We start from the raw sequence: 11802 nt of genomic DNA, 5'->3' as shown, positions 1-11802 counted from the left end.
ATGGATGATTACATGCTTTGAATCATCAATTTAAGCAGCTTTTGAGGTTCTTATCCAGAATGTGAGATGAAATTCTTGCTGGTATATCTTTGTTTACAGACTTTGTGGGCTGCGCTTATTTCTTTGCGCTGTCCATTTAGTTGTCGTAAGCGGGAAAACCGCTCTACGATTGCGTATGTTGATTATTTTCACAGCTTGAACATGATGGCTGCACAAATAGATTTTGAAATGGCATGCACAGTTTTTATTATATTTCTTCTGTGGTATTGTAATTTTAGGGATGGAAAAAAAATTATCATAATACAAACATAACTGAAATGCAGGATACTATTTGTGTCTTGCGGAACAAAACTCAAATTTTCGGGACTGTCCCGCAGAATGCGGGAGAGGTGGTCATCCTATGTTGTCATCCGCCCACGAAAATATCAAAAGGAAAAACGTTTCTCTTTTTAGCACATCGTTGTTATTGAATCATACCCTGAATATACAGGCCTGTTGCCACGAGAACTCTATGATGTGTTTCGAAAGAAAAAATCAATCCAGAATAGCTAAAACATCTAATATAATATTCAGCTACTGACGGGGAAAAAATAAGGCTGAATTCAGAATGGCAGAAATTGTACTGGCATACTATTCTAAAAAAAGCTCAATGTGGTTTTATGTATGTTCAAATGGGTGGAAAAAACAAGTAAAAATGGAATCACCTAGTTGCGTAAACTCCCACTCTGGGGTGCAAGTCTGGAGAATCATGACTATTAATGTAGAGGGAGGGATTATCATTAATTACCCAAAGTCTGTAGAGTACAAAAAGACCAAAGGGCTGCATCTCAGCAGTGTGACTAGCTGTTGAACAATGGCAGGAAGTTGGTCTGCTGTTCAGTCTCTGGCAATTTGTGTTTGGTTCTGTGCTTTCTGTCATGCTGTTCCAAAGTGGAGTGATCTGCCCCGGAATCCTCAAGCTCTGATGTTCCAGCAAACTAACCAGCAGTTTCAGAAGCCAGTTCAACAGCAAGCTAGTCAATGGTTTCCTCAAAAAGTTCAAAAGCCAGTTCAACAGCAAGCTAATCAATGGTTTCCTCAGAAAGTTCAAAAGCCAGTTCAACAGCAAGCTAGTCAACAGTTTCCTCAGCAGGTTCAACAGCAAGCTAGTCAACAGTTTTCTCAGCAGTTTCAACAGCAAGCTAGTCAACAGTTTCCTCAGCAGGTTCAACAGCAAGCTAGTCAACAGTTTCCTCAGCAGGTTCAACAGCAAGGTAGTCAACAGTTTCCTCAGCAGGTTCAACAGCAAGCAGGTCAACAGTTTCCTCAGTCAGTTCAACTGCAAGCAGGTCAACAGTTTCCTCAGTCAGTTCAACTGCAAGCAGGTCAACAGTTTCCTCAGTCAGTTCAACTGCAAGCAGGTCAAGAGTTTCCTCAGTCTGTTCAACAGCAAGCAGGTCAAGAGTTTTCTCAGTCAGTTCAACAGCAAGCTAGTCAACGGTTTCCTCAGCAGTTTCACCCTAAGTACCCAGTGGTGAAGGCAGAGCCCCTTGACAAATGTACTGTAGCTGATTATGAGCAGATCCAATGTGGACCACCTGGTATCAGTGGTGCTGAGTGTGCTGCTATCAACTGCTGCTTTAATGGACAGCAGTGTTACTATGGGAAGGCAGGTAAGAGTGTAGAGTCAATGTAGAGGCATTCATGTTACACCGGTCCTCTGCATTAACCTGCTCTTGTAACTCATTCCAGTGACTGTCCAGTGTATAAGAGATGGTCAGTTTGTGGTGGTGGTGGCTAGAGATGTTACGCTGCCTCGATTGAGCCTGGATTCAGTCCGTCTCCTGGGTGGAAATGATCCAGCTTGCAGTCCTGTGGGATCCACACCTTTCTTTGCTATATACCAGTTCCCAGTCACTGCATGTGGCACAAGCATGATGGTGAGTAGCTTCTTGTGGTTTTGTTCTGCATGGCTTAGAATGGATTACATGCCAACAATGTTACTATTTGCAGGAGGACAGTGGCTATGTGGTGTATGAAAACAGAATGACCTCCTCATATGAAGTGGGTGTCGGACCACTTGGTTCCATCACAAGGGACAGCCATTTTGAGTAAGTGACGTACGCTTTATCATAAATGTGAATCAATGACAAATGCTACAAGCTCACTGTTTGTCGCCCAGGCTTCTCTTCCAGTGTAGGTACTCTGGTACCTCTGTGGAAGCTCTGGTTGTGGAGGTCAACACCGTTCCTCCACCTCCACCAGTAGCTGCGCCTGGACCCCTCAGGGTGGAGCTTAGACTGGCAAATGGTCAATGTGTCACCAAAGGCTGTGCAGAAGGTAAGGGTTTGTCCCAAGCATGCCTAAATTCTTTCTAAAATTCCAGTTTCTAGTTAAACCCTGCATTCTTCCTCAGGGGACGAGGCGTACACGTCCTACTACAGTGACGCAGATTATCCAGTTACAAAAGTCCTGCGGGAGCCTGTGTATGTTGAGGTGCACATTTTGGAGAGGAACGACCCCAACATTGTCCTGATGCTGGGACGTTGCTGGGCGACATCAACCCCCAGTCCACTCAGTCTACCCCAATGGGATCTTCTGGTTGATGGGTGAGTAAGGCCCGTCTTTATCCATCTAGTGTGCTGTAAGGCATTTCTGACTGCCTCTTTACCTTTCAGATGCCCTTACCAGGATGATCGTTACCTGACCACATTGGTTCCAGTGGCTGGATCATCTGGTCTTCAGTTCCCTACCCACTACAAGCGCTTTGTTGTGAAGATGTTCACATTTGTAGATCCAGCATCACTGGCTCCTCTGCAGGAAACCGTATGCTCTGCAGCCTTACCTCAACCCTTAATATTAGCGCTTTTTACAGTGTATTCTACGGCTTAACCCTTTCCCCCCCTCTGTTAGATCTTCATCCACTGTAGTACAGCGGTGTGCCATCCCTCCTCTGGCTCCTGTGAGCAAAGCTGCACTAGGAAAAGTGAGTGTTTGCCGTAAGTTGACTTCAGGAACCGAGAACTTATTTAAATGCCCCTCATGCTTCTACCACTTTTTACAGGAAGAGACGTGCACGTCAAGACCATCTCTAGTGGGCAAACTGTGGTTTCTAGTGGAGAAGTTAACCTGGTCAAGTGAAATTTGGTGTTTTAATAAAATTCATGAAACTCAACATGTTTCTCTTTGGTGTTCATTTCTGACTGGAGTTGGATGTTTCATGACTGACTGTTCTCAGTTTGACTTTCTAGGGCTGCACTACTAAGCCTTTTTCTTTTGTGCATTGGGATTCTTGACCTAAACAAGCCAAGTTTCTGCCTAAGCCATTTAAAGAAGCTATATGCAGCTTCCCCCCCCCCCCCAAAATAAACGTAACAATACCCTTTTTATTTTACCATTTTATGACTAAAACATCTCCTGATGATCATACTGACACCTTGTCCGCTCACAGTGGGTGCACCTATAAGCCTGTATCCTATCTTTCCTATTTTCTGTCGGGTCGGACTCTTCCCGCGCTGTCTGCGGATGTGACGTCAAGCGCTTTCATGTTAAAACGTTTCAGATCACTCTGCCGCCACCGCTAGTCAGCAAGTAGCCTACACTCGCAAGCAGAACACTTTATCTCAAACAATGTTCTTACCTCTGTAAACAATGTTGACCTCCTTGCAGCAGATGACTAGTGAAGTGTGCACGTAAAAGCGCGCGTTGCGAGAGCAGTTCTGTTTTTTGGCCACAGGTGTCAGTCGCAAGTTTAAATTTCAGGAAACGCACGTAGCCTCTTTAACTTTACAATTTGCCAAGTTCTAGTTGTTAATTTGGGCCCCTGTTGATGTTCCACATATCAAATGAAGGTTTTAGCTACTGGCTGTTTGAGGCTTTACATAAGACTTTTTGTCTGGACAAGCATAACTGCATATATTGATGCCAAACCCCCTTTAAGGTCACTTGTTGGCTTTTTGTAATGCTTTTTTCTTTTTTTGTCACAAGTATAGAATCATATCTTGGGATAAAGGATGAGTACAGGGTGATAGTGGTTTTATTCCAGGCTAGTCTGAGTAATGTTTATTGAAAAGTAGACTTTATTTAAGCATTAATCCCTTAACTGTTGTATCGCAAGTTGTTCGACCATTTCTATAGGTGGCGCTTGAGCAACCATGGCATCGGTGCATGTTTGGTGAAAATATTTGGCAAAGGGATGGATGATTACATGCTTTGAATCATCAATTTAAGCAGCTTTTGAGGTTCTTATCCAGAATGTGAGATGAAATTCTTGCTGGTATATCTTTGTTTACAGACTTTGTGGGCTGCGCTTATTTCTTTGCGCTGTCCATTTAGTTGTCGTAAGCGGGAAAACCGCTCTACGATTGCGTATGTTGATTATTTTCACAGCTTGAACATGATGGCTGCACAAATAGATTTTGAAATGGCATGCACAGTTTTTATTATATTTCTTCTGTGGTATTGTAATTTTAGGGATGGAAAAAAAATTATCATAATACAAACATAACTGAAATGCAGGATACTATTTGTGTCTTGCGGAACAAAACTCAAATTTTCGGGACTGTCCCGCAGAATGCGGGAGAGGTGGTCATCCTATGTTGTCATCCGCCCACGAAAATATCAAAAGGAAAAACGTTTCTCTTTTTAGCACATCGTTGTTATTGAATCATACCCTGAATATACAGGCCTGTTGCCACGAGAACTCTATGATGTGTTTCGAAAGAAAAAATCAATCCAGAATAGCTAAAACATCTAATATAATATTCAGCTACTGACGGGGAAAAAATAAGGCTGAATTCAGAATGGCAGAAATTGTACTGGCATACTATTCTAAAAAAAGCTCAATGTGGTTTTATGTATGTTCAAATGGGTGGAAAAAACAAGTAAAAATGGAATCACCTAGTTGCGTAAACTCCCACTCTGGGGTGCAAGTCTGGAGAATCATGACTATTAATGTAGAGGGAGGGATTATCATTAATTACCCAAAGTCTGTAGAGTACAAAAAGACCAAAGGGCTGCATCTCAGCAGTGTGACTAGCTGTTGAACAATGGCAGGAAGTTGGTCTGCTGTTCAGTCTCTGGCAATTTGTGTTTGGTTCTGTGCTTTCTGTCATGCTGTTCCAAAGTGGAGTGATCTGCCCCGGAATCCTCAAGCTCTGATGTTCCAGCAAACTAACCAGCAGTTTCAGAAGCCAGTTCAACAGCAAGCTAGTCAATGGTTTCCTCAAAAAGTTCAAAAGCCAGTTCAACAGCAAGCTAATCAATGGTTTCCTCAGAAAGTTCAAAAGCCAGTTCAACAGCAAGCTAGTCAACAGTTTCCTCAGCAGGTTCAACAGCAAGCTAGTCAACAGTTTTCTCAGCAGTTTCAACAGCAAGCTAGTCAACAGTTTCCTCAGCAGGTTCAACAGCAAGCTAGTCAACAGTTTCCTCAGCAGGTTCAACAGCAAGGTAGTCAACAGTTTCCTCAGCAGGTTCAACAGCAAGCAGGTCAACAGTTTCCTCAGTCAGTTCAACTGCAAGCAGGTCAACAGTTTCCTCAGTCAGTTCAACTGCAAGCAGGTCAACAGTTTCCTCAGTCAGTTCAACTGCAAGCAGGTCAAGAGTTTCCTCAGTCTGTTCAACAGCAAGCAGGTCAAGAGTTTTCTCAGTCAGTTCAACAGCAAGCTAGTCAACGGTTTCCTCAGCAGTTTCACCCTAAGTACCCAGTGGTGAAGGCAGAGCCCCTTGACAAATGTACTGTAGCTGATTATGAGCAGATCCAATGTGGACCACCTGGTATCAGTGGTGCTGAGTGTGCTGCTATCAACTGCTGCTTTAATGGACAGCAGTGTTACTATGGGAAGGCAGGTAAGAGTGTAGAGTCAATGTAGAGGCATTCATGTTACACCGGTCCTCTGCATTAACCTGCTCTTGTAACTCATTCCAGTGACTGTCCAGTGTATAAGAGATGGTCAGTTTGTGGTGGTGGTGGCTAGAGATGTTACGCTGCCTCGATTGAGCCTGGATTCAGTCCGTCTCCTGGGTGGAAATGATCCAGCTTGCAGTCCTGTGGGATCCACACCTTTCTTTGCTATATACCAGTTCCCAGTCACTGCATGTGGCACAAGCATGATGGTGAGTAGCTTCTTGTGGTTTTGTTCTGCATGGCTTAGAATGGATTACATGCCAACAATGTTACTATTTGCAGGAGGACAGTGGCTATGTGGTGTATGAAAACAGAATGACCTCCTCATATGAAGTGGGTGTCGGACCACTTGGTTCCATCACAAGGGACAGCCATTTTGAGTAAGTGACGTACGCTTTATCATAAATGTGAATCAATGACAAATGCTACAAGCTCACTGTTTGTCGCCCAGGCTTCTCTTCCAGTGTAGGTACTCTGGTACCTCTGTGGAAGCTCTGGTTGTGGAGGTCAACACCGTTCCTCCACCTCCACCAGTAGCTGCGCCTGGACCCCTCAGGGTGGAGCTTAGACTGGCAAATGGTCAATGTGTCACCAAAGGCTGTGCAGAAGGTAAGGGTTTGTCCCAAGCATGCCTAAATTCTTTCTAAAATTCCAGTTTCTAGTTAAACCCTGCATTCTTCCTCAGGGGACGAGGCGTACACGTCCTACTACAGTGACGCAGATTATCCAGTTACAAAAGTCCTGCGGGAGCCTGTGTATGTTGAGGTGCACATTTTGGAGAGGAACGACCCCAACATTGTCCTGATGCTGGGACGTTGCTGGGCGACATCAACCCCCAGTCCACTCAGTCTACCCCAATGGGATCTTCTGGTTGATGGGTGAGTAAGGCCCGTCTTTATCCATCTAGTGTGCTGTAAGGCATTTCTGACTGCCTCTTTACCTTTCAGATGCCCTTACCAGGATGATCGTTACCTGACCACATTGGTTCCAGTGGCTGGATCATCTGGTCTTCAGTTCCCTACCCACTACAAGCGCTTTGTTGTGAAGATGTTCACATTTGTAGATCCAGCATCACTGGCTCCTCTGCAGGAAACCGTATGCTCTGCAGCCTTACCTCAACCCTTAATATTAGCGCTTTTTACAGTGTATTCTACGGCTTAACCCTTTCCCCCCCTCTGTTAGATCTTCATCCACTGTAGTACAGCGGTGTGCCATCCCTCCTCTGGCTCCTGTGAGCAAAGCTGCACTAGGAAAAGTGAGTGTTTGCCGTAAGTTGACTTCAGGAACCGAGAACTTATTTAAATGCCCCTCATGCTTCTACCACTTTTTACAGGAAGAGACGTGCACGTCAAGACCATCTCTAGTGGGCAAACTGTGGTTTCTAGTGGAGAAGTTAACCTGGTCAAGTGAAATTTGGTGTTTTAATAAAATTCATGAAACTCAACATGTTTCTCTTTGGTGTTCATTTCTGACTGGAGTTGGATGTTTCATGACTGACTGCTCAGTTTGACTTTCTAGGGCTGCACTACTAAGCCTTTTTCTTTTGTGCATTGGGATTCTTGACCTAAACAAGCCAAGTTTCTGCCTAAGCCATTTAAAGAAGCTATATGCAGCTTCCCCCCCCCCCCCCAAAATAAACGTAACAATACCCTTTTTATTTTACCATTTTATGACTAAAACATCTCCTGATGATCATACTGACACCTTGTCCGCTCACAGTGGGTGCACCTATAAGCCTGTATCCTATCTTTCCTATTTTCTGTCGGGTCTGACTCTTCCCGCGCTGTCTGCGGATGTGACGTCAAGCGCTTTCATGTTAAAACGTTTCAGATCACTCTGCCGCCACCTCTAGTCAGCAAGTAGCCTACACTCGCAAGCAGAACACTTTATCTCAAACCATGTTCTTACCTCTGTAAACAATGTTGACCTCCTTGCAGCAGATGACTAGTGAAGTGTGCACGTAAAAGCGCGCGTTGCGAGAGCAGTTCTGTTTTTTGGCCACAGGTGTCAGTCGCAAGTTTAAATTTCAGGAAACGCACGTAGCCTCTTTAACTTTACAATTTGCCAAGTTCTAGTTGTTAATTTGGGCCCCTGTTGATGTTCCACATATCAAATGAAGGTTTTAGCTACTGGCTGTTTGAGGCTTTACATAAGACTTTTTGTCTGGACAAGCATAACTGCATATATTGATGCCAAACCCCCTTTAAGGTCACTTGTTGGCTTTTTGTAATGCTTTTTTCTTTTTTTGTCACAAGTATAGAATCATATCTTGGGATAAAGGATGAGTACAGGGTGATAGTGGTTTTATTCCAGGCTAGTCTGAGTAATGTTTATTGAAAAGTAGACTTTATTTAAGCATTAATCCCTTAACTGTTGTATCGCAAGTTGTTCGACCAATTCTATATGTGGCGCTTGAGCAACCATGGCATCGGTGCATGTTTGTTGAAAATATTTGGCAAAGGGATGGATGATTACATGCTTTGAATCATCAATTTAAGCAGCTTTTGAGGTTCTTATCCAGAATGTGAGATGAAATTCTTGCTGGTATATCTTTGTTTACAGACTTTGTGGGCTGCGCTTATTTCTTTGCGCTGTCCATTTAGTTGTCGTAAGCGGGAAAACCTCTCTACGATTGCGTATGTTGATTATTTTCACAGCTTGAACATGATGGCTGCACAAATAGATTTTGAAATGTCATGCACAGTTTTTATTATATTTCTTCTGTGGTATTGTAATTTTAGGGATGGAAAAAAAATTATCATAATACAAACATAACTGAAATGCAGGATACTATTTGTGTCTTGCGGAACAAAACTCACAATTTCGGGACTGTCCCGCAGAATGCGGGAGAGGTGGTCATCCTATGTTGTCATCCGCCCACGAAAATATCAAAAGGAAAAACGTTTCTCTTTTTAGCACATCGTTGTTATTGAATCATACCCTGAATATACAGGCCTGTTGCCACGAGAACTCTATGATGTGTTTCGAAGAAAAAATCAATCCAGAATAGCTAAAACATCTAATATAATATTCAGCTACTGACGGGGAAAAAATAAGGCTGAATTCAGAATGGCAGAAATTGTACTGGCATACTATTCTAAAAAAAGCTCAATGTGGTTTTATGTATGTTCAAATGGGTGGAAAAAACAAGTAAAAATGGAATCACCTAGTTGCGTAAACTCCCACTCTGGGGTGCAAGTCTGGAGAATCATGACTATTAATGTAGAGGGAGGGATTATCATTAATTACCCAAAGTCTGTAGAGTACAAAAAGACCAAAGGGCTGCATCTCAGCAGTGTGACTAGCTGTTGAACAATGGCAGGAAGTTGGTCTGCTGTTCAGTCTCTGGCAATTTGTGTTTGGTTCTGTGCTTTCTGTCATGCTGTTCCAAAGTGGAGTGATCTGCCCCGGAATCCTCAAGCTCTGATGTTCCAGCAAACTAACCAGCAGTTTCAGAAGCCAGTTCAACAGCAAGCTAGTCAATGGTTTCCTCAAAAAGTTCAAAAGCCAGTTCAACAGCAAGCTAATCAATGGTTTCCTCAGAAAGTTCAAAAGCCAGTTCAACAGCAAGCTAGTCAACAGTTTCCTCAGCAGGTTCAACAGCAAGCTAGTCAACAGTTTCCTCAGCAGTTTCAACAGCAAGCTAGTCAACAGTTTCCTCAGCAGTTTCAACAGCAAGCTAGTCAACAGTTTCCTCAGCAGGTTCAACAGCAAGGTAGTCAACAGTTTCCTCAGCAGGTTCAACAGCAAGCAGGTCAACAGTTTCCTCAGTCAGTTCAACTGCAAGCAGGTCAACAGTTTCCTCAGTCAGTTCAACTGCAAGCAGGTCAACAGTTTCCTCAGTCAGTTCAACTGCAAGCAGGTCAACAGTTTCCTCAGTCAGTTCAACTGCAAGCAGGTCAAGAGTTTCCTCAGTCTGTTCAACAGCAAGCAGGTCAAGAGTTTTCTCAGTCAGTTCAACAGCAAGCTAGTCAACGGTTTCCTCAGCAGTTTCACCCTAAGTACCCAGTGGTGAAGGCAGAGCCCCTTGACAAATGTACTGTAGCTGATTATGAGCAGATCCAATGTGGACCACCTGGTATCAGTGGTGCTGAGTGTGCTGCTATCAACTGCTGCTTTAATGGACAGCAGTGTTACTATGGGAAGGCAGGTAAGAGTGTAGAGTCAATGTAGAGGCATTCATGTTACACCGGTCCTCTGCATTAACCTGCTCTTGTAACTCATTCCAGTGACTGTCCAGTGTATAAGAGATGGTCAGTTTGTGGTGGTGGTGGCTAGAGATGTTACGCTGCCTCGATTGAGCCTGGATTCAGTCCGTCTCCTGGGTGGAAATGATCCAGCTTGCAGTCCTGTGGGATCCACACCTTTCTTTGCTATATACCAGTTCCCAGTCACTGCATGTGGCACAAGCATGATGGTGAGTAGCTTCTTGTGGTTTTGTTCTGCATGGCTTAGAATGGATTACATGCCAACAATGTTACTATTTGCAGGAGGACAGTGGCTATGTGGTGTATGAAAACAGAATGACCTCCTCATATGAAGTGGCTGTCGGACCACTTGGTTCCATCACAAGGGACAGCCATTTTGAGTAAGTGACGTATGCTTTATCATAAATGTGAATCAATGACAAATGCTACAAGCTCACTGTTTGTCGCCCAGGCTTCTCTTCCAGTGTAGGTACTCTGGTACCTCTGTGGAAGCTCTGGTTGTGGAGGTCAACACCGTTCCTCCACCTCCACCAGTAGCTGCGCCTGGACCCCTCAGGGTGGAGCTTAGACTGGCAAATGGTCAATGTGTCACCAAAGGCTGTGCAGAAGGTAAGGGTTTGTCCCAAGCATGCCTAAATTCTTTCTAAAATTCCAGTTTCTAGTTAAACCCTGCATTCTTCCTCAGGGGACGAGGCGTACACGTCCTACTACAGTGACGCAGATTATCCAGTTACAAAAGTCCTGCGGGAGCCTGTGTATGTTGAGGTGCACATTTTGGAGAGGAACGACCCCAACATTGTCCTGATGCTGGGACGTTGCTGGGCGACATCAACCCCCAGTCCACTCAGTCTACCCCAATGGGATCTTCTGGTTGATGGGTGAGTAAGGCCCGTCTTTATCCATCTAATGTGGATAAACTTCTGACTGCCTCTTTACCTTTCAGATGCCCTTACCAGGATGATCGTTACCTGACCACATTGGTTCCAGTGGCTGGATCATCTGGTCTTCAGTTCCCTACCCACTACAAGCGCTTTGTTGTGAAGATGTTCACATTTGTAGATCCAGCATCACTGGCTCCTCTGCAGGAAACCGTATGCTCTGCAGCCTTACCTCAACCCTTAATATTAGCGCTTTTTACAGTGTATTCTACGGCTTAACCCTTTCCCCCCCTCTGTTAGATCTTCATCCACTGTAGTACAGCGGTGTGCCATCCCTCCTCTGGCTCCTGTGAGCAAAGCTGCACTAGGAAAAGTGAGTGTTTGCCGTAAGTTGACTTCAGGAACCGAGAACTTATTTAAATGCCCCTCATGCTTCTACCACTTTTTACAGGAAGAGACGTGCACGTCAAGACCATCTCTAGTGGGCAAACTGTGGTTTCTAGTGGAGAAGTTAACCTGGTCAAGTGAAATTTGGTGTTTTAATAAAATTCATGAAACTCAACATGTTTCTCTTTGGTGTTCATTTCTGACTGGAGTTGGATGTTTCATGACTGACTGTTCTCAGTTTGACTTTCTAGGGCTGCACTACTAAGCCTTTTTCTTTTGTGCATTGGGATTCTTGACCTAAACAAGCCAAGTTTCTGCCTAAGCCATTTAAAGAAGCTATATGCAGCTTTCCCCCCCCCCCAAAATAAACGTAACAATACCCTTTTTATTTTACCATTTTATGACTAAAACATCTCCTGATGATCATACTGACACCTTGTCCGCT

The 11802-nt window shown here is 44.0% G+C and overlaps 2 protein-coding genes across 4 annotated transcripts in view; one reads left to right on the top strand and one right to left on the bottom strand.

Moving 5' to 3' along the window:
• The window catches only part of LOC148976950 (uncharacterized), a 175853-nt gene that overhangs the window by 73841 nt on the left and 90210 nt on the right, over positions 1 to 11802 (bottom strand). The gene's annotated exons all lie outside the window — the stretch shown is intronic.
• LOC148976962 (zona pellucida sperm-binding protein 4-like) lies at positions 9185 to 11498 on the top strand. Its single transcript, XM_089118153.1, has 8 exons — positions 9185 to 10034; positions 10114 to 10301; positions 10375 to 10472; positions 10544 to 10701; positions 10778 to 10970; positions 11036 to 11183; positions 11271 to 11343; positions 11422 to 11498. The coding sequence occupies exons 1-8, from the start codon at positions 9200 to 9202 to the stop codon at positions 11496 to 11498; spliced, it is 1770 nt and encodes a 589-aa protein (XP_088974279.1). The 5' UTR covers positions 9185 to 9199.

The sequence above is a fragment of the Pimephales promelas genome, chromosome 12 (genome assembly GCF_988280905.1).
Source record: "Pimephales promelas chromosome 12, fPimPro1.hap1.1, whole genome shotgun sequence".
NCBI classification, from domain to species: domain Eukaryota; kingdom Metazoa; phylum Chordata; class Actinopteri; order Cypriniformes; family Leuciscidae; genus Pimephales; species Pimephales promelas.
The sequence above is the reverse complement of the archived record's forward strand: the minus strand, read 5'-3'. Positions and strand labels throughout refer to the sequence as shown.